We start from the raw sequence: 22,698 nt of genomic DNA, 5'->3' as shown, positions 1-22,698 counted from the left end.
AGAACAATCAGCCACCTAAGTAAGAGTGCTGTATTGTAGGGCATGTCTTCATTAAGCTTTCTGCCAGATTTGGGGTTTTGTTTGAAGAGTTTTCTATACAAACTAAAAAACCTTAAAAATCCCTCAAAAATTCTATTCCTTTTATTTCAAATGTATTCAAAAGCACTTCTTTGTCATTAGTAATTGCCTTCAAAACTAAGTTTTTTTTTTTCCTGCTGTGGACGCATTAGTATACTTTTCCATTGTAGAGTGGACTTAGAACTGAGTACTATAATGAAACAGTAAGTGGTTTTACACTTGAAGTTAAGGATATTCCTTAATGTTCTGGTCAGCAAAAAGGTGGTGAGAACTGTCAAACTCGGAACTGGCCACGGGTGTTTAAGGATAAGCAGGCAACAGGCAACTTCATTAGGTGGCAGGTGTATGAATTTATTGTGCCATGTTTTTTGTTCTGTTCACCTACTTTTCAGGCATTTGTTGAAACTATCAGGCTAATGGATGATGAGCTGCTTAAAGCTCAAACAAAAGAAAATGGCGATGTCTTTATGTGGTTAAAACATGAAGCAACAAGAGGAAATGCAGCTGCACAGGTATAAAATAATGCTTTTCCTCATCTTGGCTCTATACATGCATTACGTATGTGCATCAGTAGAGGGCAGACTTTTTCTCTATACACGTGGAATTGCTTGTACGCAGAAAGGCTTGTACTGTTTCACATATTTCTGTCTGAAAATATCCAGTGGCCATGTAAAAAGCCGTAACAACTGCATGCAGGAAGAGCTGTAAAGACTTGGCAAATTCCCCTGTTCTGTTTCCCTGGTTTCTTCAGATCACCCTCAGATGCTGTGTTACTGAATCGTATGATTTGCATACACTTGCCAAGGCCTTTATCAGTACGTTTCATTGTCAGGAAGCTCTAAGAAGATTCCTGACAACCAATTGCATCCAAACTGTTAAAGCCATAACTGTATGTCAAAGCTGTATTGTTTCTTAACTCATTTAAAGTCCATTTAAGCCTGTAAAATGGGTTCTACTGAAAATTCTCAGTGATAACATTTGTAATGTTGGTGCTTTCCTTGTTTTCTTTTAGCAACGATTGGCTCAGATGCTGTTTTGGGGCCAACAAGGAGTGGCAAAAAATCCTGAAGCAGCAATAGAATGGTATGCAAAGGGTGCAATAGAAACAGAGGATCCGGTGTTAATATATGATTATGCCATTGTGTTGTTTAAGGTAAGTAATGTTTCGTTTTTCCACCTCAAGAACTCATTGTGGTTTTGCAAAGATGTGAATGAAGGGTGAGCGTAGAGCTACATTTTAAATTATAGCTTTTTAAGGCTGAATAACATCTAGTAAGTGTTGGTATTGACATTAAAATGCATTTGGAATTGTATATGTGAATTTTCATCAGCGTGTATTCTGTAATTTTGAGCAATGATCGTTTCACTATACATTTCCTAGGGCCAAGGTGTGAAAAAGAACACAAAACTTGCTTTAGAACTGATGAAGAAAGCAGCAGCCAAGGTAAAATATAAGTAATATTTTATTGTAGAATTTGTATGCTAGCTGCCAATAATAATGGCCCCTGCTTTTCTATTAAATATAAAAATGTCTTTAATAGTTTTGTGTAAATAATAGTTGGGGTTCCCGTTGTCTTCAACTTAAATGGTGAATCAGCCAAAATTTTTATGAATAAAAAGAATTTTATTTATGCCTTTTTGAACTTGATGGTGGCTAAGTGACTTACAGAGTGAATAGCTCATACAAGAGTATGTTTCTGCCTTGTGTTCCTAAGTATGCGTTGTTTTTTTTAATGAGAGTACCCAGCAGGCTTGAGTTTTCAATGCCCTGGTCCCACCAGTCGCTAGGTGGAGATAATTGCTGCTTTTGAAATTCCATGCTGGCAAGCTCTGCTACAATAACAAAGTTAAGTTGTAACATTAATGGAAAAGGGTAAAAACAGGTCTGGGTTTTACTTTTGCAACCTTGGCTGAATGACAGTGCATTTCTGCAGCAGAAGGGCTGAACTCAGAAGAGTGGTGGCTGCCTGCCCCACAGCCTCTGAGCAGCAGTGTTTTATGGTTAGCTTTCTGTGCTCGCTTAGAGTTACAGCTTTTATAGGTGGATGCTGATGACTGGAAAAAAACCATATTCTCTCTATGGCCTCATATCAGGGTGATGACCGGGATGTCCCAAGGCCCTTTAGTTTTTCCAAGGCTATGGTTAACACTGACAGGAACCTCAGAGGAAAGGAGCCTCACTCCGTTTAATGATCTTGTACTGACAGATTACCCTGACCATGGTCTGATCCTTTGCAAAAAATGGTACTAGTACCTAGACCTTGGTTACCTTCCTAGCTATAAAATAAGAACTAGTTAAATTGCTGGTAATGTCCATAGGACTTAATTACTGACTACCACCAGAAAAGAAACTGTGCCATTTCAGTCATTTGAAATACAAAGCCACTTTGGGAAAGGCTTGAGTAAGCAGAATAGCTTTCACAATATGACAGAAATTCTCTTAAGTCAGGATCTTAGCAGCAAATTCCAGGGAACAGCCTAGAGATGGTTTTCTTACTCTTGCTGGGCTCACGTATTTACATTTTCTGTAGAACAATAACACCATAATTATTGACAGGTTGAGCACCTTTTGGATGTTGATAGGTAAGCTAGCAACACTACTCATGTTTGAAAGGAAAATAAGTGCTCTTCCAGAGGGTCTTCGTTGGTGTCATTAGTACACAGCTCTATCTACAAAGATTACAGAAAGAGGATGTGCAGTGTAGAAGCTGTTAGCAGTCAGTAGCAAGCAAATTGCTTGTGTTTTTTAGGCAGCTATTACCTTATGTCATTGTTTCTGGTAGGGTTGTGCTATGAAATGAGCATGATCAAATAAGAAAAAGTAGCATGTCCAAACTTATTTACTGGTACTGAGGAATTTGAACTGCTGCCAAACTTATACCTACCATATGATCTGCAAATTTATGCAAGGAGACAGTGACTCACTGCAGCCAAAACAAGAGCTGTGTCCCAGCATGATCCATACTTTCTGAGGGAATAATGCAACTTCGTATATCACATGTATTAAAAAGATATATATGAAGCTAGTCAAATAGATACCTATGTTTGAAGAACAGCATTCTGAATCTCCTTGTTCATTGCTTCCTATTTATTCCTAGGGAGATGTTTGAGTTTAAAAGAAGTGATTGCTTTTGATTGCTAATCCTGCCTGTAACTGTGGTTAGGTCTCACGTTTAGGCTTTGCCGAGAAAACGAGTGAAACAGTCTTGGTTTGGTCTTGTCACCAAGTACAAATCTGCAGATGTGGCTGAGACTCTGTACAATAAGAAGACAGAGGAGTTGGATTTCAGAGTGGAATCATTTCTTAATGAACAGCCTGACAGATATTGAGGGGACAGACTATTATTCCTTGCTGTCAACACAAGGCCTTGAGGAAGAAAAGATCTAGGGAAAAAAAAAAAAAAAAGAGAGAAAGAAAAGAAAGAAAACCAGTAACCCTTTGTATCCCTCCATTCCAATATGAATTTTGATTGAATGTGTGTGCCAAGTGCCCAGACAGGAAAGCCCATGAGAGTACTTAAAATTGGGCAGCAGGTTGGGAGAACAGCATGACCCAAAGCAGAGTTAAATGTGTGACCTGAGACTGCTCTTCTTCTTCCCTGAGGGCTTGCCCCAAGCAGTGAATGGACTGGGATGGTATTACCACAATTTTAGGAGAGACTACAGAAAAGCGGCCAAGCACTGGTTAATCGCTGAAGAATTGGGAAATCCAGATGCATCCTACAATCTTGGTGTCCTTTATTTAGATGGAATTTACCCTGGAGTACCCGGTAGAAATCAAGTGAGTCAATATTTCATGATGGTATTGTTTATATCACTGCCCAATTTGCAGATTTTGGCTTCGTTCTTGAGACTGCTGTGTTCACTCTCTTGTTTTCTTATGCCTTTTCTTAGACTGTTATTCAAGTGTCTCTGCTATGCATGTTTGCGTTCCTTTAATTTGGAAACAAAGTACTTGCAGCAAAGCATCTTTCCTGCTTTTGGGGCCCTGACCCCACCTGCACAGCCTGAGTTACCTTTTACAAATCACTTTCAGAGACTTGAGGATGGTGGTTGTGCACAACAAGACATACCGAGCATTGCATTGTTCTCCAGCCTTCTGGGAAAGAAGGTTTATTCACATTTGAGTTTCACATTTGAGTTACGTTAACGTTACTCTGCTCTTGAATTTTTCATTCAGAATTTTAGTTTTTTAAAATCTTTTCCAGCCTAAACCTTCAAAAAGTTAAAGAAAGGAATTATTTTCACCTAAGTACAGTAAAAGTAGCTATAAGTGGTTTGCCTACATCTGCCAACTGCCATTTTAAAGTTATTTAATGAAATGAGATCTGGGAACCAAAATTCAATAAGCATTAACAGTGTTGTGTTGTTAATTGTGTTTTGTTTCTTCACAGACAGTAGCTGCACAATATTTCTATAAAGCTGCTCAAGGAGGACACATAGAAGGGACTTTACGATGTTCTCTGTACTACATCACAGGAAACATGGAAGAATTCCCCAGAGATCCAGAAAAAGCTGTAATGTAAGGGATAAAATAATTTGCTAAAGGGGAATTTATTTCTGTTGAGGTTATTTCAATTATTGGTGATTTTTAAGTCCACAGTCAAAACATCTTTTATTTCATGGTGCTTTCCTCCCTGAGAAACAAATCTGTAGTAAAGTTTGGTCCCCATTAATATGAGTATTAGTTAAATAACCCGTAGATTCTGAGAGATGGTGGACTTTCAGATGTACCCAAGTACATTGGCTCTCTGGGTTGATCCAAATGCAGGTAGTGTGTAATACAGCAGCACACATTAGCACGTTAAGAGATGTTAGACTTGTTGTACAAAGAGGCTGATGAGAAATTATAGCATTTATCACTAAGTTTGAGCATTGGATGTTTTCTTTTGCAGAAAAAAAAAAAAAAAAAAAAAAAAAAGAAAAAAGAAAAAATTGCAAAGAAAAACCATAGAATATCTCTCATATGCCTATAGAGATGAACTGGCAAATATGTTCTTATTCATAGAATCATGGATTCACCAAGTTTGGAAAAGACCTCTAAGACTGTCTTCTCCAACAGTCTACCTATCACCAATATTTCCCCACTAAACGATGTCCCTTAGTACAACCTCTAAACTTTTCTTGAACACTTCCAGGAATGGTGACTCAGCTGCCTCCTGGGCAGCCCATTCCAGTGCTTGGCCACTTTTTGGAGAATAAATTTTTCCTAACATTCAACTTGAACCTCCCCTGGCACAACTTGAGGCCATTCCCTCCTATTGCTAGTCATGCAGGAGAAGAGGCTGACATCAGCTCACCACACCCTCCTTTCAGGTAGTTGTAGAGACTGATAAGGTCTCCCCTGAGCTACTCTCCAGACTAAACAATCCCAGTTCCCTCAGCTGCTCCTTGTAAGATTTGTGCTCCAGATCTCTCACTGGTTTCATTGCCTTTTTCTGGACACACTCCAGGCCCCTTTCAGTCAACACCTGCAAGACTGTTGCAGCAATTACTGCAAAATCTCATAGTTTATATTGTGAAGGAAGTCAGAAGGTGATCCTGTATCCTTTTGTATTCTTCGTGTCAAAGTGAGTAGGGATTACTGGAGCACAGCTGTTAATATTTTGTTTCTTCTTCTCTACAGCTGGGCAAAGCATATTGCGGAGAAGAATGGTTACTTAGGTCATGTCATTAGAAAAGCACTCAATGCTTATCTGGAACTTTCATGGTATGTTTGTTCTGTTCTCTTCAAGTTCATGGTCTATTTTTTATTTACTTATTAGCATAATAAAATAATTAACATTAGGCCATGAACTTAAAAAAAAAAAAAGAGTAAATAACAGCAGTACTAAAATCAGTGGTATTATTCCTGCTGATGTAAAGGGAAGCAGGAATTGTCCTGAATTCTATAGCACTGTACTGATATACTGAAATGCTATATTGCAAATGCAAAATTATCTTCTATTGCTTGCTTTACAATAAATGAAATGTCTAGAGTCCATAGAGGGACCAAACACCACTCTTTACTCACACATTCTAATATGTTCTATGTATTCTAATTCCTGTTCCAAAGTACCAGTAGTCTATAAGATAGAACAACAAAGTCTCATAAATGAACAGGTGAAGTGTTTCAAAATTGTACCCAGATGAATGTTTGACAGGTATAAACAGATTAATAATGAGTATTTTTTAGGAGCACAGGGTAGGAGTCTCTTAAGAATGTAATATCTGAAACATGTAAATAGATTATTGGGCTTAATGTCCATATAGCTGTATAATCATTTTGCTCTTTAAAAGAATAAATGCACACTAGAGCTAATCTAGCTTCAGTACAAGAGAGAAAACACTAAAAATTCTTGAGATCCAGCAATACTTGTTACACCAAGCACTGCCACTAGATGGAGCTGTTGTATGGAATCATCAACCTTTTGCTTTTAAACCTTGTACTCAGGTTTTACTCCTAGGAGATTTTATCGTTTTATGTAGTAATTTTAGCTGTAACTAAAATTATTCTGTCTAACTTTAGGCATGAAGCTTTGCTGCATTATGTTCTAGCAGCTGAAACTGGGATTGAAGTGTCACAGTCAAATTTAGCACACATCTGTGAAGAAAGACCAGTAAGTACATATATTCACAACTCATTGCTCTAAAAGGAACACCATTTAGTAGGAAGGTGATCCTGACATCTTGTGTGTGATATAAATGGATGAATTCATTTTCTTTCAAGGATCTAGCAAGGAAATACCTAGCAATTGATTGTGTTTGGAGATACTACAATTTCTCTGTGTCTCAAATCAATGCACCCTCATTTGGTAAGTATAAAGAATTCTTTCTGTATTTTTACATGTTGTTTTTTTCTTTAATTTTCAAAAGTTACATTTGTTGCAACTTCTGTGACAGTGAGCAAGCTAAGGGAAGAGTAAGCCATGCTTATCAGACTTCCTTCTCAGTATCTTGACAGGAATATTAGAAAAGTGTGTTAAGTAAGTGTTGTGTTTCAGCACACTTCAAGAATTTCCCGTTTCTAGGATAAAATACTGAGAAACAATTTAAAAAAGAAAATTAAAAATAAAACACTGTGCTTAGAAAGTACCAGACATTTGGGAGCCTGAGCGATTGACTCAACACTGAAGAAAAAACAGCAGTAGACTTTAAGAGCTCACACTGTTTAGTTTATCAGAGAGAAAATCCAAAAGCAAATACACTTCCATATCATAATTGGGTCATGAGAAACAAATGAAGGCTAAACTAATTTATTGTGAGTTTTTCTGTTAGGGTACAGAGTTTATTATCACAGGCACAGATTACCATGGGGGGACTGAAAGATTCTCTGCAAAAAATATATGCCTTTCTGAAAGAGGAGGGTTCATTCACATATAAGTTAGATTCCTCTGGTTTTAAATGTTAATACATCTGCAATTTTAGTGTCTAAATCGTTTTGCTACCCTTGATAGAGTTCAGTATTTCAACATGCTCACCTGTTTCACAAGAAAGTTTCGGTGCTCTGTAAAAAGAATTCGGAAGAGTGCAGTCTAAAAATAATTCAAGCAATAGAAATAAATACCACATTGATAGAGCTTAAACCTGCAGGAGCTGACAAACCCTGTTAGGTTTTGTGAGGAGTTTGTTGATAGCTTAACACTCTTACAGATCCACTGGCAAAATCTTACGTTAGAAGAGCTTCTGAAGTACAGCCTCATGAGGTGAGACTGTCATTCCATTGAAGGAAAGACAACTTTTTGACTTCAGCAAATGAAGGAACTTATTACTTTTTCTCTCTTCACATGAATAGCATAAGGGGAGTTTAATCTTAGGCCCCTGTCTGCATTAGTGGAGGATCAAATCCTCCTATTGTAGGAGAGTCTAAGCCTGGCAGCAGAGATTCTTTGAGCTACATTATTAACAGTGTTTGACCACAAGGCCACTGCTTATTTCTGGAGAGTCCTCATGACAAGACTGGCATGGCACACCTAATACAATCAAGGCGGGGGGAGGAACTCTCTGTGATTCACTACAGTGTTTTTGTGCTACCACTCTGAATCCTTGTCAGCCAGTGCATATTCTCTTTCTTCCATTGCTGTTGGGACTGACTTGCTGGAAGATCTCTGCTATAGTTCACTGTAAAGAAAAAACAAAAACAGACAGTTGGATTTCTGAGCAACTGCAAGAGACATACAAAACAAAGCCTGGAAGTGCTTCCAGCTATCTGGGGACAGTTTAAGTGAGATAAGCGTGGACTTGGTTGTGGAAGCTCTTAAACTCTTCAGCATATGTTGGCTCCTGAATCAGTGCTCTGCTCTTCACAGTGTTTCATTACAGTGCAGTATCAGAGAAAGGTATTTGTAGGGTATCTGTTGGGCTCACCAGGAAAATTCTACCCCTGCTGTTGTCCTGGGTTGGATTGAATTTGAAGTGAATTAAATTATCATCAGCAAACCACTGTAGCTTTTGGGGTGTGTTCAGCTTCCATAGAGACAGGTACAGAATGATCTCTTAAACAGCATGTCTTAAGTCTTACTGAGTTAGTACACTTACCTGAGTAATGGGCTACAGGATGCCCAAAGAGAGACTGACAGATTTAGCAAGTGAAGAGAGATTTAAGTATGAAGTCTCTTAGTTTTTTGTAAACGTACTAATGACCAGTTAACTGAATTAATTTATTGAAGAGCAACCATGAAAAATATTCAGTCAGGGTAAATATTTTTGGTTGTCAGTCTGATATAAAGTAGTCACAGAGACAATGAGTGAGGAAGAGTACTCCTGTTATATATATGTTATATTATATATATATCCTGATATATATACTATATATATATATATATGTTATATATATTTTATATATATATATATATATGTTATACCCTGATTTGAAAAGAAAGATTATAAATTCTTCATCACATTACTGGTTACTTTATTCTCTCTCTACAAATGCTTTAAATAACACACTACCGGTTTCTTCCACAGTTTATTTAAAGATGGGAGATTTCTACTACTATGGTTACCAGAACCAATCTAAAGACCTTGAGCTGTCAGTGCGCATGTATGCACAAGCTGCATTAGAGGGAGATTCACAGGTAGGACTGCTGTTGTAATGTGTTGGTAAAACACTAGTTTAGAGCAGACTGTTGATTCATCTGAGACTGGTTGTTGTGGATCCATATTGCTACTATTTCATAATAGAAGGCAGACCTAGAAAAGAAGGACGTGCCTGGAGTTAAGTTGTATTCAAAGCTGAAGGTGAAAAGTCTAATTCAGTACTACCATACCTTGACACACTTGATTCTTTTGTGACCTTTGGCATTTTTTGCACTGCAAGCAGAAGAGTTAATAGAGTTGCCTGAATTTTTTTCAAATTCAGTTGCTCGTTGTTTTAGAAAATAGGAAGATTGGTCCGTTTCCATTGACAGCATCGAGTATGTGCAAAGGTAAACTTTGTTTGCTCCATCAACAAAAGATCCATCTTAAAATGTTTTATAATGAAGAAACATATGATGTTACATTACTGGAGACATGCAGCATTTCAGCCCTTCTGCCTTCACATTGTTCTGGAATGTCCTAGACCCAGTATTCTCCATATATCTCTGACAGTGTCTACAGATAATATATTGTGTGCTTTTTTATTAGAGGTAGCATATTTAGGATCTCTTTCTAGATATTAGGACAAAAAAATACTGGTAAACTAGCAAAGGAAAGAAGATAAACATGAACAGTTATTTTGAAGTATGAAGGCCAGATTGATAGGGAGTCCTTCATCTCCCATGTGTTCATTTTCAAGGCTTGGAAGGGTTGTATTGATGGCTACAACTAGTCCTAGTAAGCCAAGTGTAACATTAAGGATTTAAATTGCTTGGAGCAAATTCCTCCCCTCAGTTTCACTGTTCTGATTTCTGAATTATATAGAAAAGAATTAGATAGTAACAGAAAAGAATCTATTCCTGCTTTTAGTCTGTGTACTCTAGTAGATGCGACGTTATTGTTTGATATGGTGGCTGTGTTTAAAGAGCAAACAAAGACAAGAAAGCTCAAGTCTTTTTCCAGGTATTTTTTGAGAAAACTGTCACAACAAATGAACGCTACTTCCTTTGCATTTTCTGTATTTAGCTGGATATACAGTTAGGAAGTAAGGCTCTTGTAATTATTCAGTGAATATCATGTTATACTAATGTAATTGTTTAGATACTTGATACTTATATCAAGTTAATCTCTAAATACATACATAGAATATTAATGGTTAAAATGCATGTATGCTTTTTTATTACTAGGGTTTCTTTAATTTGGCCCTTCTTATAGAAGAGGGCAACTCCATACCTTCCTACATTCTGGATCACTTGGAAATTGACCAGGCATTGCATTCTGGTAATACTTCACTTCTTCAGGAACTTTATTACAGGTGAGGTTTTTAGTTTGTGGGGGGTTTTTTGACCTTATCTTCTGTTTTTCCAAGAGTAGCATTTACTTTGGAGAACAGCAATTCTTATAATTATTAACTTCATTCACCTGTATGATTTAAGGCAGGTTAAGGTCAACATGTTTTAAATGCTTTAACTGCTTAATATACTTCAATTTATGCTTGTTATATGAGACCTGAATTGTATGTGGTTCCCTGAGTTAGCAGTGACTAGATTTAATGATCCAGGTAGACTTTTCCAATTCTGCTTTTTTAAGTTCCTAACTTATTCACTGACAATTTGTATCTGTCCAAAAACAATTTTTTGTAATATGTGTAGAATACAGAATTTACAAGTGTGTAACTGGGGAAACTGTAGTTCTTCCTGCTGTTTGTGCAAAGACATTCCAGTGATTCCTGCTCACACTGCGCCACAGATCCTCCTCACATTGGGGTGGCACAGTGGTAGATCGGAGAACATTGCAGATCCACTGCCTAACCTGCTGTGTGAGTACTATACATGTAGGGGTCTCCTAAAGAACTCTGGTTCCAATACAGATCTCGGGTCTCTTTTCCCTTGATAAAGCAGCATGCATGTGTTGGAAATACACAGTGGGAATTGAAAGCCTACACATTATTTGATGGATATGAGGAACTGCCTTTCTATATATTTAAGGGAGGAGGAGCTAATGGTTAAATATGAGGCTGTGAAGGAGGAATGAGTGGTTGGGTTTGTTTGTTTTTGCTTTGCCACCGAGTGCTGTGACCAAAAAAAATAAAAAATAAGAAATGGAGACGATACCAACACTAAGGCCTCACTTGTTAATTTGCCAACGATCCACCAAAATGGTCCTTCACTGAAGTTAGCCTGAACTTGTACCTTAACTTACTTCCAATCCACATTAAATTAGCAGTCAGCTAAGTAGGTCTTCCTGGGATTGTGCACCTGAACCTGAACCTTCACTTGAGCTGGAGGCATCTGCTTTGCAGGAAGAATAACACCAGAGTGGAGAGCGCTGCTGTGATTTCCCATCATTCTACACTTTTGTCCGGAAGGACACGTACACACACATCCCACCCATGCAAACCACCTCAGCTTGGTTAAAAAAAGTGTATCAGTTTATTCAGGCTCAAGTCATCTATGACTGAGAAGTTCTAACTCACAAAACCAAGAATGCAAGTCAGTTCATACCACCGCACACAGATCCCTAGCAGTTAATCAGCTAAAGCACTCTGAACTCTGGGTGCACTATGTAGTACTTCATTGTCTCTAACGGAGTTCTAGGCACCAATCTCCTGCACAGACAGCCCGATTTTGTAGACCTAATCTTGAATCAAGTCTAACTGCTGGTGACTCACATGAGTTATAAAATATCCCGGATATCATATCGTACTGTGGTTCTCAGCAGGGACAGCCTAGATGCTTAGACCAGTTGTTGACTAATCAGAAAATAGAAATATACTCGTAGGGTAAGGTATTCTGTGCATAATGAGATTAATCTGGTATTTCTTTGAATTTTTACTTTATCACCTGTGAGATACTGCTAATCATATCTGCTTTTTATTATTGACTACTGTTATGTGATAGTGCAGCACACTGGAGATTCCCAGATCACAGACGCCACAGAATTGCAGAGTAGGACTAATTAGTTTTTTTTTAATCTTTTGGTTGTAGGTGCTGGAATCATAGTAACCAAGAATCAATTAGCCCATGCTCATTAGCATTGCTTTATTTCTACATGAGAGTTTTTTGGAACGGTATTTTACAGTCTACTTTGGTATGTATTGTTCCTTTGGTACACGCACTAGTTCATTTGGAGCACTCTCTTGGCTTTGCACTGATCTAACGTATTTTTAACCTCCCTGTCACAGATATATTTCATGGGAACCTTTCTTCTATCAACCCTGGTTGCATTTGCAGTACACTATTTTCAGACTCTATCTGGTAAGTATCTGTCACAACAAACAACTGAATCAATAATAGGAGCGATCTTTTTGTTTCAGCAAGAGCTTTAAAAATAACCGTGGGAATTCTAGAAATGGTAGAGCAGCCTAAGCACAGCGGGTTTTCTGATATACAGCTCATTGTTTGGTTGTTGAAAAGAATCACGTGAAGTCAGACACAGAGAGCTGGTTTAAACCTGTTGGCTTCATGAGAATTTCCCTTGATAAAACCTTTGATTCTTAATAAAAACACTGACCGCAGGAGATTATGCAGTCACTAATTATATGGCTGTGAGTTCATACATTGTTTCTTCGGTGTGTGAGACTGCATCCCATGTTGTGTACAACTGCATCCATTCAGATCAAGCGTGGGAGAAACAGTGCAGTTTAGGGAACTGGTACAGAGGACTAACTTGAGACTAGTCAGCTCCTCTAACTTGAGACTAGTCAGCTCCTCTGCAGACTGGTAACAGAATCAGTAAATACACTGAATCAGCAGTTGCAGATTCTTCCTGTCCAGAACTCAGGTTCTTTTCCACTAACTGCATATTCTTTAGAATAGAAAAGCATTTCTGCAACATGGAGAATACAGCTTCCAAGTTGCCAATTTACATCAAAAGGGAATCGTATTTTAAAAATATATTTAATGCTGAGATATGCATATAAGATCATTTGAATTTCCTGATTACTAGACAGCATTTAGGACATGGCTGTACATAATGTGCTGATTATGGAAGTCACTTGGTAACCTGCTTTTCCTTTCTTACTAGCTTTAGTAATGTAACTTGGGAGTCACAATGTATATGTCCAGATGGCATAGTTAAAGTTACAGATACTCCTTTTTGATTATATTTCCTAACCTTTGTGTATTATCATCTTTATGTTGCGATTTTATACGCACTTGAACCTTTAATATATTGTTTTTAATTTGACTTTTTTTAATGTGGAACGGAGTTTCTTTTTAATCATTTCTTTTGGTGTTTTTCTGAAGCCAGTAATTCTCTTGGAACAAGATCAGAACCGTCACTGGCTGAACCTTCTTCCTCGGGGAGCAGCGGTGAGGATGCTACAAGACCAGTGCAACAAGATGAATCTGCTTTATCAAATGATTTAGCGCAGCAGGAGTTAAACCCTCTGAATCCTCTTGTTACCAGCTGAGGTGTACTCTGATAAGGCTAATAGTCTACAGGAATACGGGATATGAGCAACCACAAATCTAAGAACTGGCAACCAACCTTATTAGTAGCATTAATAATACAGCCCAACATCCAAAATTACAGGGAAATCCACTGATCTAATTACTGTAGTAGAAAACCATTCCTATAATAACTTTAACACTCCAAACAGGGAATGCAGCTTATCTTGCTATACCCAACAAATGATCATTGTGTGTTTTATTGAAGGACTAGAAGACAACATACAAAGTCAATACCCAACTGATGCAAAAACTCCCCCTGGTTTCGATGAAGCAAATATTTTATTTGCATATCTAATAACGTACTAGATAAGCTCAAATGCAGTAAAGGTCACTTTACTGGTACAATTTCTAAAGTTTTCTGAGTTGAAAGCATGGAAATGATATACAAGTGAAACCCAGCCACCACCTCTTTCCTAGTTCCGTGCCACACCAGCCAGGAATTTGGTACCCATAACAGTTGTTTTTATGGACACCTTATATTCCATCCTAATTCTTTTGTGCAGGAAATATTCTCTTTTGAAAGAAAAGCACTGGGAAGATTTGGAGTGCAGTCGTAATGTAGCAGTACTGCTGGCTAACCCTTGAAACATCAAAGTTTCACAGGTGTCAGCAATTCCCTAGGAACACAACAGTTAATATTTCCTCTACCCAAGAGGTATTGATTAGAGAGAGTCCTTAAATAAATAAAAGAATATTGAAGTGTTACCCCAGGTGACATGGAGTGAACAGTTCATTTTCTTAAGTTTGCGTAGGTGATGCTCCAAAGGATTTGTTTCAGGTTCTACAGTACCTCTTCAGAGATACCTCTTTAAATGACAATTCGATTAAACTTAGATGGGAAATATGGATAGTAAGAATGTGGTGCAAATGTCTTCTGTCTGATCTAAAGCTGTGAGGTAAGCGGCTGCAGGAGAGGTCTGACTTTTAATGCAGATGTACATTCACTTCTGCAAATGTATTTAGATCACAGACTATAAACTGCATCAATCTATGCATTACTGAGGGTTAAATCCACTCTCCTTGCACTACATTATTTACGCTTGTAAATAAAAATATTTTTCTAATTCAGCCTTAATGTGAGGATTCTTTTAAAGCACCCGTCAGGTGAGATTCTCCTATAATATTATGTTACTATTGCAGACGTTCGAGAATATTATCTGTTGTGTCTGTTTTCTTAGGTTGAAGTGGGACAGTCAGCCATTACTTTCTTTGAAGAACACAGCATTCTCACAGAGCAGACTTGGGAGGGTTTTTTGTCATTCGAGAAGTAGGAGTTTGCAATGGGTAAGGAATGAATTAAAAGGAAAAAAACAACTTTCGGAAAGAGATTGAAATATATACACACACATACAGCAGTGCGTGTTTCTCCTACAAATATATATATACATAGAAATCCAAAAGTGTTCTGAGTCACTGCATTCAGCCAGCAGTTCCATCCAATGAGAAAGGGAAAAAAATTCAGTTGCTGAAGCACTTTTTCCCTCTCTATCTCCAACTCTATAATGAGGAAGTATGCTCTTACTACTAGGTTTTTCACTTATTCAAAGAAGAACAGTGCAGAGTGTTGTTCTTGTTCTTATGGTTGTAGAGGGAGGTCACGGGACACATTTTGTTATACCATATATAGCCCGATATTCCTTTCTGCTCAGTATTGTGAAGTGTTTACACAGGAGTTTCACTTTTATGAGGGCTGCTCCAAAAGTAATGCCTCTTGTTATGCTGGCCCACAACATCAGAGGTATACGTTGCTGGTGTGGCAGTAGAAGTTGCACCTTACTGTCAATATCCCGTTACATGTGACAGGTGGCAGAGCAGCCTACATAGAAGATAGCAAAGGAAATTGCTCTGTGTCTGGACTCCCCTCGTTATTCTTGAGCTTCCTTACACTTAGACTCAGTCTTTGAAAATTCCAGCTGTTCTTTCCCTTTTATTCTCTTTCTACATCTTTGTATTTTAACTCAGTTTATATGTTTATTGGAAGGAGGAATGTGTGTGGGGGACAATTTCTGTCAAAACTTAATCAGCCCGTTCTGCACCTTTGTCCTGCACTTCCAAGTGAAGGGTCAACAGTCATCCCGTGTTAAACATCATAGTCCAGTAGTCAATGGGAACACACTATGCAGACAAGATTCTGCCATAAAACAAATCTCATCACAGATAACTTTTCCCATATGCTTCTAAAGATTGTCTCTGCTTTCCTAGTCCTTCCTCAAATAGAAATACTGTAATTCCTGTAGGAGATGTACTTGAAATACATACAGAGCGTACCAGGACTAATACATACGTGTATGTATATGTGCATATATGCATGTATGACTAAGATGTAGGTGAGAGAAACAACACCTGAATAGTTGAAAGAAAACTGTAAAGGTAGAAAAAGCAGACGACTGGCGTACAAAGATGCTGGAAACATTTCCCTAACAGCACAAGCTGTGTTGTAACTAATTGCTACGCCAAAAGGCCCAGTTATTATTGTCAGTAAAAAGAAACATAATACCAAGTCCATGTCTAAATGTAAGACGCCCTCTGGAGCTGCATGCAGATTTGAGCATGTGAGAATCATAGCTAGAAAAAGGAGTAATGAGTAACCAAAATGGGACGGAAAAGATTAAGTACAGTACACACAGATTATGCTTGCCTTACTGTAAGCATTAGGCATCGTGTGTTTGCGAAATCTTGCTATAGATTAGATAGTCTGAAACACTAATGTTCTAAACATATGTGCCCCTTGACTTAAGGTACTTGAGTCTCTTGGTAAACGTATCAGATTCCTACCTTTTGGCACCTTAATAACACTTCAGAAGGAAGCTGGATTCAGCAGGTTATTCTATAACTTCATCATCAATGATCTTTCCTCCTCTAATGTACCCATTGGCCTTGATTCTCTCTCTCCCCAGATCCCATCGTATGGTTCCTGGTTTCACCCCTTGTTTGTCCAGGTCAACCTCTGCCTCTTTGATCACTCACCAGCCTTCTAGATAGCTCCTAATAGCCAGCAGTGATATTTGTTCATATCAGTTCCACCTGGAGAACATCAGAAAGCAAAACTTCACCAGCAGAGCCCAGCATGCGCCGTTTTACGGCAGTTCAACAGAGCAGAAACTGAAAAACAACCTCAATGGCTTTTTCCATCTATTCATTACATTGTGGCTTAGAATCACAGATTTATGCAGCAAGCATCTTGAATTTGCTTCTAAACTTGAACAGTCTCTGGCTGAATTTGTATCAATGCACTAACGAAGTGCAGGCTCCACCCCACTCTCTGCCTGGCTGTGAAAGAAAGAGGCACAGCATGACCATAGTTCAGCTTGTCCTCAGAACGTGGGTGCCTCACATTCTGCCTGTTCTACAGTCCGGGTCCATAAAACCCCCACAGCTTTGTCCTCACACTGTCACTTCTGTTCAAGCTGTAGGTGAGGCTGGGAAGCACAGAGCCAGATAGAACAGATGACCATGAGCCACTGACTAAGTACATACCTTATACCCTGTTTAGATTAATTGTGCAGATCAACTGAGGCTGATGGCCTCTGGTTTAGGCTGTAGGACACCTTTACTCCCAGCACCTATTATAATGTTAGTCCCGATTTCACCAACCTGGTAATCATTTTGTGCCTTGTAGCACTGCCAATAAGAACTGCATTGAAGATTTCACACAATCATTAAAGTTGGAAGAGACCACTAAGAATATCTTATCAGCCCATGTACTAGTTTAGTTAACAAGGGAAAAATAAAAGGAACCAATCAGAGTGTACTGATAACAAAACCCTTCCCTACGTCATGAATATTTGTACCTTGTGCCCCAGTATCATTACCCCAGGAATACTTGGATTCTCTTGTGATGCATTAAAAACTAAGCAAGGGTATGTTCACAAAATAGAATCTCTCAGTTACAGTAATTTTATGATCATAACTCTACCAATTAAACAGGAAAAACCAACCCATACACTTGTGGATGAAAACAGAAACTTGGATATCTACCTGCTGCTTTATGTCGCTGCCTTATATAAACCCAAAACTCTTTGAAGAGCTGAAGATGGGAGGCTGAATTTAATAAAGGTCCCTACTGCACAGAGGTAGAAATACATAAAGTCACTGCAAATAATGAAGATACATAAACTGAGCCTTTCACTGCATCTACAGAAAGGCATTTCTTTGAAGTATGTTACAGAGTCACAGGGGTTGGAAGGAACCTCTGGAGATCCCCTAGTCTAACCCCCTGCTATAGCAGGTTCCCTATAGCAAGTTAGGCAGGTGTCTAAGTAGGTTTTGAATACCAGAGAAGGAGAATTCACAACCACACAGTGTGTCCCAGTGCTACGACACCCTCACAAGAAAGAATTTCTTTCTCATGTTCATGTGGAACATCCTGGGTTCCAGTTTGCGCCTGTTGCAAACAGGTGGTGGAGTCGCTGTCCCTGGAGGTGTTCAGGAAACACACAGATGTGGCAATGAGGGACATCATTTAGTGACACGGTGATGGTTAGACTTGATGATTTTAGAGGTCTTTTCCAACCTTAACAACTCTGTGACACTCACCCTTTACATATTTATAAGCATTGATAAGATCCACCCCCCTGTCACCTCCAGACTGAACAGTCCCGGGTCTCTCAGCCCTTCCTCATAAGGAAGATGCTCCAGACCCTTAATCACCTTTGTGGTTCTCTGCTGGGCTCTCTCCAGTAGTTCCTTGTCTTTTGTGATCTGGGAAGCTCATAACTGGGTACGACACTCCAGGTATGGCCTCACCAGGGCAGAACAGAGGGGGAGGATCACCACCCTCAACCTGCTGGCCATGCTTTTTTTAATGCACCCCAGGATAACACTGGCCTTCTTGGCAACAGAGGACATGGCTGGCTCACGGCCAACCTGCTGACCACCAGAACACTCGGGTCCTTCTCCGAAAAGCTCCTCTCCAGCAGGTCAGCCTCAGACCTGCACTAATCCACATAGTTCTTCCTCCCCAGGTGCAGAACTCTACACTTGCCCTTGCTGAATCTCATAAGGTTCCTCACTGCCAAACTCTCCAGTCTGTCAGCCTGTCCCTGTCCAGGTAGTACAGTTACCATTAGCAGACTGTGTTGCTTTGAGCAGCGACACAAACTGAACTTCTACATCCTAGAAGACACTTCTTTTGAAGAAATTTTGAAGAGGTCCAGAGATTGAACACATACACACACACACACACACACACACACACACACAGGCTTCTGTCTGTCCTTGGATGAGGATACAACTGGACTGTGATCAAGAGCTTGTACCCTGGGAATTTTATCTACCACTGGCCTTGCCCCAGTTCTCTTCCCTCAGCCCCCTCCACTCCTGGCTGGTCCGTGCTTACATAAGTCTGCTGGCACAGTTAAAATAAAGCTGTCTTGCAGTATAGATAGTACTTTTACTATCTATTCATCTCCATCAGATTAAGGGTGTTCTGTCATTCTGGCAGCATTCTCTAAGACTGCCGCTTGCTACAAGCGAACCAAAGATTACATCCTCGGGATTCATGTCTTCCCAATAAAGACGCAATGTACTAGGGCTTCTCCTGGACAACTGACTTTCAGATATAATAACATACTCAGAACAGCTTCTGATATAAACGGGTTACCACTGCAGGAAGACTTTGTATCTTCACAGAATCACCAAGGTTGGAAAAGACCCACGTTACCATCCAGCACAACCATCCACCCATCACAAATAGTTCTCACTGAACCACGTCCCTTAACACAGCATCCAAACATTCCTTGAACACCTCCTGGGTTCGTGACTCCACCACCTCCCTGGGCAGCCCATTCCACTGCCTGACCACATTTCAGAGCGGTAGTATTTCCTAATGTCCAGCCTGAACCTCCCCTGGTGCAGCTTGAAGCCATTCCCTCTCATCCTATCACCAGTTACATGAGAGAAGACACCAACCCCCAGCTCACTACAACCTCCCTTCAGGTAGTTACAGAGAGCAATAAGGTCTCCCCTGAGCCTCCTCTTACTATAAGTAAAGCAGTGGCCTGCAGCAGTTCTCATTGCAGGAGGAAACATCACACGACTGCACTTGTGTCTTGTAACAGGAGACTGAATTAATCCATTAGATCTCACTAAACACGAATACTTTTCCCATCCCAATATTGTAGGAGAAAGACCCGCAGTTCTTGACAAGAGGAACATCCAGTGAGTGCAAGTATCCTGAGTTAGAGGGTCGGTTTGGAAGCTGAATGTCTAAACGTATTAAAAATTCATATTTCTAACTGTTACGTGAGGTAATGATAGTATTGATATCATAGTAATGATAGCTCAGGTAGTCGGTTTCAGTGATTCGGAATTATTAAGATCTCAGTTTAAATCATTTCCTGCCTAATTTAGACACCTAATTTCTGTTGATGTCTGCAGTTATAAGCCCTTGAATACATGTGAAATGTCTGCCATCATTTAGAGGGGAGATTTAGGTTAGACATCAGGAAGAATATTTTTACTCAGAGGTGCTGAGACGCTGGCAGAGGCTGCCCAGAGAAGCTGTGGGTGCTCCATCCCTGGGGCTGTTCAAGGCCAGGTTGGATGGGCCCTGGGCAGCCTGAGCTGGTGAGTGGCTGCCCTGTCCACAGCAGGGTGGTTGGAACTGGATGGTCTTTAAGGTCCCTTCCAACCCAAGGCATTCTACAACTCCATGAGCACCCAGGCACTGCATGCAGCTTGCACCTCCTTGTGCCTTCATATGCCAGAGGTTTTCTTACCCATCTCCATATAAAACTCTCAGCACCTCAGTTACCACCATTCTTTGCATAAGGTGTCCATGTTGTGTAGCGATGGTAACCAGTAACTGTCAGCCACATTTTATGTCTCTTAATTCCCCCAACAAAAACTTTCTGAAGAAACGTGACCTTTCTCCTTTGTGTTCAGAAGCACAAAAATCTCCTCCATCCCTGTAAGGCATTACAGCAGCAATAAGCAACAAGAACACATAGATATCTGCTGTCCTGCTTCTTTCTCTCCATCCTGCCCAAGGGAGAGAACGCAGCCTTAACTGAACATTATCCATCTCATCCATCACGTGGCTATCAGACAGGACTGCAGACACGGATGTGCAGCGTACCACACCTTCTCAGGAATTAACTGATGACCAGGAAGGAGGGAAAACACTCAACATTCATGCAATTTAAACCAGAAACAGGACCCTCACCAACTACATTTTTCAGAATGCCGCTAACGTTACCAGACAGAAATAGTCCCACCTGCCATCCAGTCTCCCCCATTTCAATGACTTACTCACTCTAAACAGAAACCTTCTGCTCTAGTAAAATAAATTCAGTAAATAACTGTTGACCCCCAAAAAACCAACATCATCAAACACCTCTTCATTAACCCATTAAGCACCTGCAATCGCAGACCGCATATCTCCAAAACCAACTTTACTTACCTCAAGATAATCTCCAGATCACACAGCACTTTCTGGCACACCTCTTTAAGACACAGACATTTCTCCTTCAGTCACTTTTCAGCTGTTTTCAATCATTCCCTTTAGAGCATCACCAGGTGTGCGCCAGGAGCACCCACACAACCAGTTCAGATGCTTTCTCTCCCCAGTGTGGGGTTTATTCATGCCTTTTGAGTTGAAAAGCTCCTTGAAGACTACAGGAAGGGAAAAGAAGTCCCAGTCCATCTTGAGAGGTGTTCGCTTGTAGCAGAATATTTTAGGCAAAACTTTGTGTTCATTAAGTATTTTATACAAGTCAGTATTTCAATACCAGTAACAGCAGCTTCTGGTAGCTCACCGAGCATCACTTATCCCAGCTGTCATTTGCAGATCTAGGACTAAGAAATGCCTGTCCTATAGCAAGCATGTGTGAAATCTACCTTGCAGAGGCCATCCTCAGTGCCCATCCCTGAGCAACATACCTGGCCCAGAGGGGCAGTTTTAATACTTACAGGTTCTGCACCTGGGAGAGTTGCCAGGACCACAGTGTTCTCCATTACCTGCAGTCTGAGACGCTTTGTGCACTCTGAAGGAATTTTGCTGTCCAGTTTCCCTTGTAATCTTCTTATAGTTATTGAAATACTGCTAAATTTGATGTGAAAGCATTCAGTGTTCACGCTCGAGTGAGGAACAAGCATCCTGCAAAGCTGTCCATTGCTTCTTAGGGATCAAAGGGAGCCAAAGTGAAATTAATCTACGATCAGCTTTAACCTGCTTTGACCTTTTCCCTTTTTTTTTTGCTAATTGCTGTCTCCAGAGAAGACATCCTTTCCTGCAAAGCAAATACTGTTGTTGTAAAATACAGCTGTTTCCTCAAGTGATTTTCATAAACCACTCCCTGACTTTGTATTTTCTTCTGTATTTGTACCCAGTGTGCTTTCTTCCTGTGTGAAAGCACATTATGACCTTTAACAGTCAGTAGGGTTTGTCGGTCAGGAAGCAAACCCCATAGGCACCCAAGGTAGCCAGCATGCCCTCGCTCAGCCCCACAGCACTGTGTTTTACATCCCAGGCTGACCCCGACAAGAGGAGTGTGACTATACAGATGTGCATCACTCACACCCACACCACAGCCCTCTGTGTGTACATACCTTAGGAGGGAGGGCCTGGCTGCCAGCTCATCCACTACCACTTCCCAAGCAGTGCTCAAGATGAAGCCCTGCTGACCAACACCACTAGTTGCCTTCTCTCCTGAAGACCTCAGTGGATGCTTTGAGCCCGCTTTGTTGAGGTCTCTTTGGACACTGTGAATGCATGGCTGGTGATCTGCCTGATGAGGAGGCATGGACTGAAGATGCACCATAACATCTGTGACCATGAGGTGCCAGAATAAGGACTGCCAGCCCCCTGAGCCCAGAGTGATGGTGCCTCGCTGTGCTCCAAAAGCAGTAAAATGGATTCCTTTCCCTGCATCTTGAGCTGCTGTTGAAACTGCAGCTGATGAATCCAAAGCGATCTCTGCCTGCTGGGAGGCACTCACTTCACCACCTGGCCCAACCTGTCACCCAGCCCCGCTGTTAACTCACCTCATCTGCCCTCCAGAACTCTGCTGTAGTGTGGAGCTGTGCTCCCACAAGCCCCACTCCTGCTGTGTGTGATTCCTCAGTTCCCAGCATCCCAGGCTTGCAATGGAGGAAAAAGACAGGAAGA

The 22,698-nt window shown here is 40.2% G+C and overlaps 1 protein-coding gene across 1 annotated transcript in view; it reads left to right on the top strand.

The window, feature by feature from the left end:
• The window catches only part of SEL1L3 (SEL1L family member 3), a 30,946-nt gene extending 16,289 nt beyond the window's left edge, over positions 1 to 14,657 (top strand). The window contains exons 12-24 of the mRNA XM_072335439.1: positions 471 to 590; positions 1,091 to 1,231; positions 1,460 to 1,522; positions 3,683 to 3,859; positions 4,473 to 4,600; positions 5,705 to 5,788; positions 6,587 to 6,677; positions 6,788 to 6,872; positions 9,025 to 9,134; positions 10,323 to 10,450; positions 12,123 to 12,225; positions 12,320 to 12,392; positions 13,383 to 14,657. Of these exons, the coding sequence (XP_072191540.1) occupies positions 471 to 590; positions 1,091 to 1,231; positions 1,460 to 1,522; positions 3,683 to 3,859; positions 4,473 to 4,600; positions 5,705 to 5,788; positions 6,587 to 6,677; positions 6,788 to 6,872; positions 9,025 to 9,134; positions 10,323 to 10,450; positions 12,123 to 12,225; positions 12,320 to 12,392; positions 13,383 to 13,549 (1,470 nt within the window). The 3' untranslated portion in view covers positions 13,550 to 14,657. The remainder of the gene's footprint in view (positions 1 to 470; positions 591 to 1,090; positions 1,232 to 1,459; positions 1,523 to 3,682; positions 3,860 to 4,472; positions 4,601 to 5,704; positions 5,789 to 6,586; positions 6,678 to 6,787; positions 6,873 to 9,024; positions 9,135 to 10,322; positions 10,451 to 12,122; positions 12,226 to 12,319; positions 12,393 to 13,382) is intronic.
• The last annotated feature ends 8,041 nt before the right edge of the window (positions 14,658 to 22,698 follow it).

This window comes from Excalfactoria chinensis, chromosome 4 (assembly GCF_039878825.1).
Source record: "Excalfactoria chinensis isolate bCotChi1 chromosome 4, bCotChi1.hap2, whole genome shotgun sequence".
Lineage (NCBI taxonomy): Eukaryota > Metazoa > Chordata > Aves > Galliformes > Phasianidae > Excalfactoria > Excalfactoria chinensis.
This window is presented reverse-complemented; position numbering and strand designations above follow the sequence as displayed.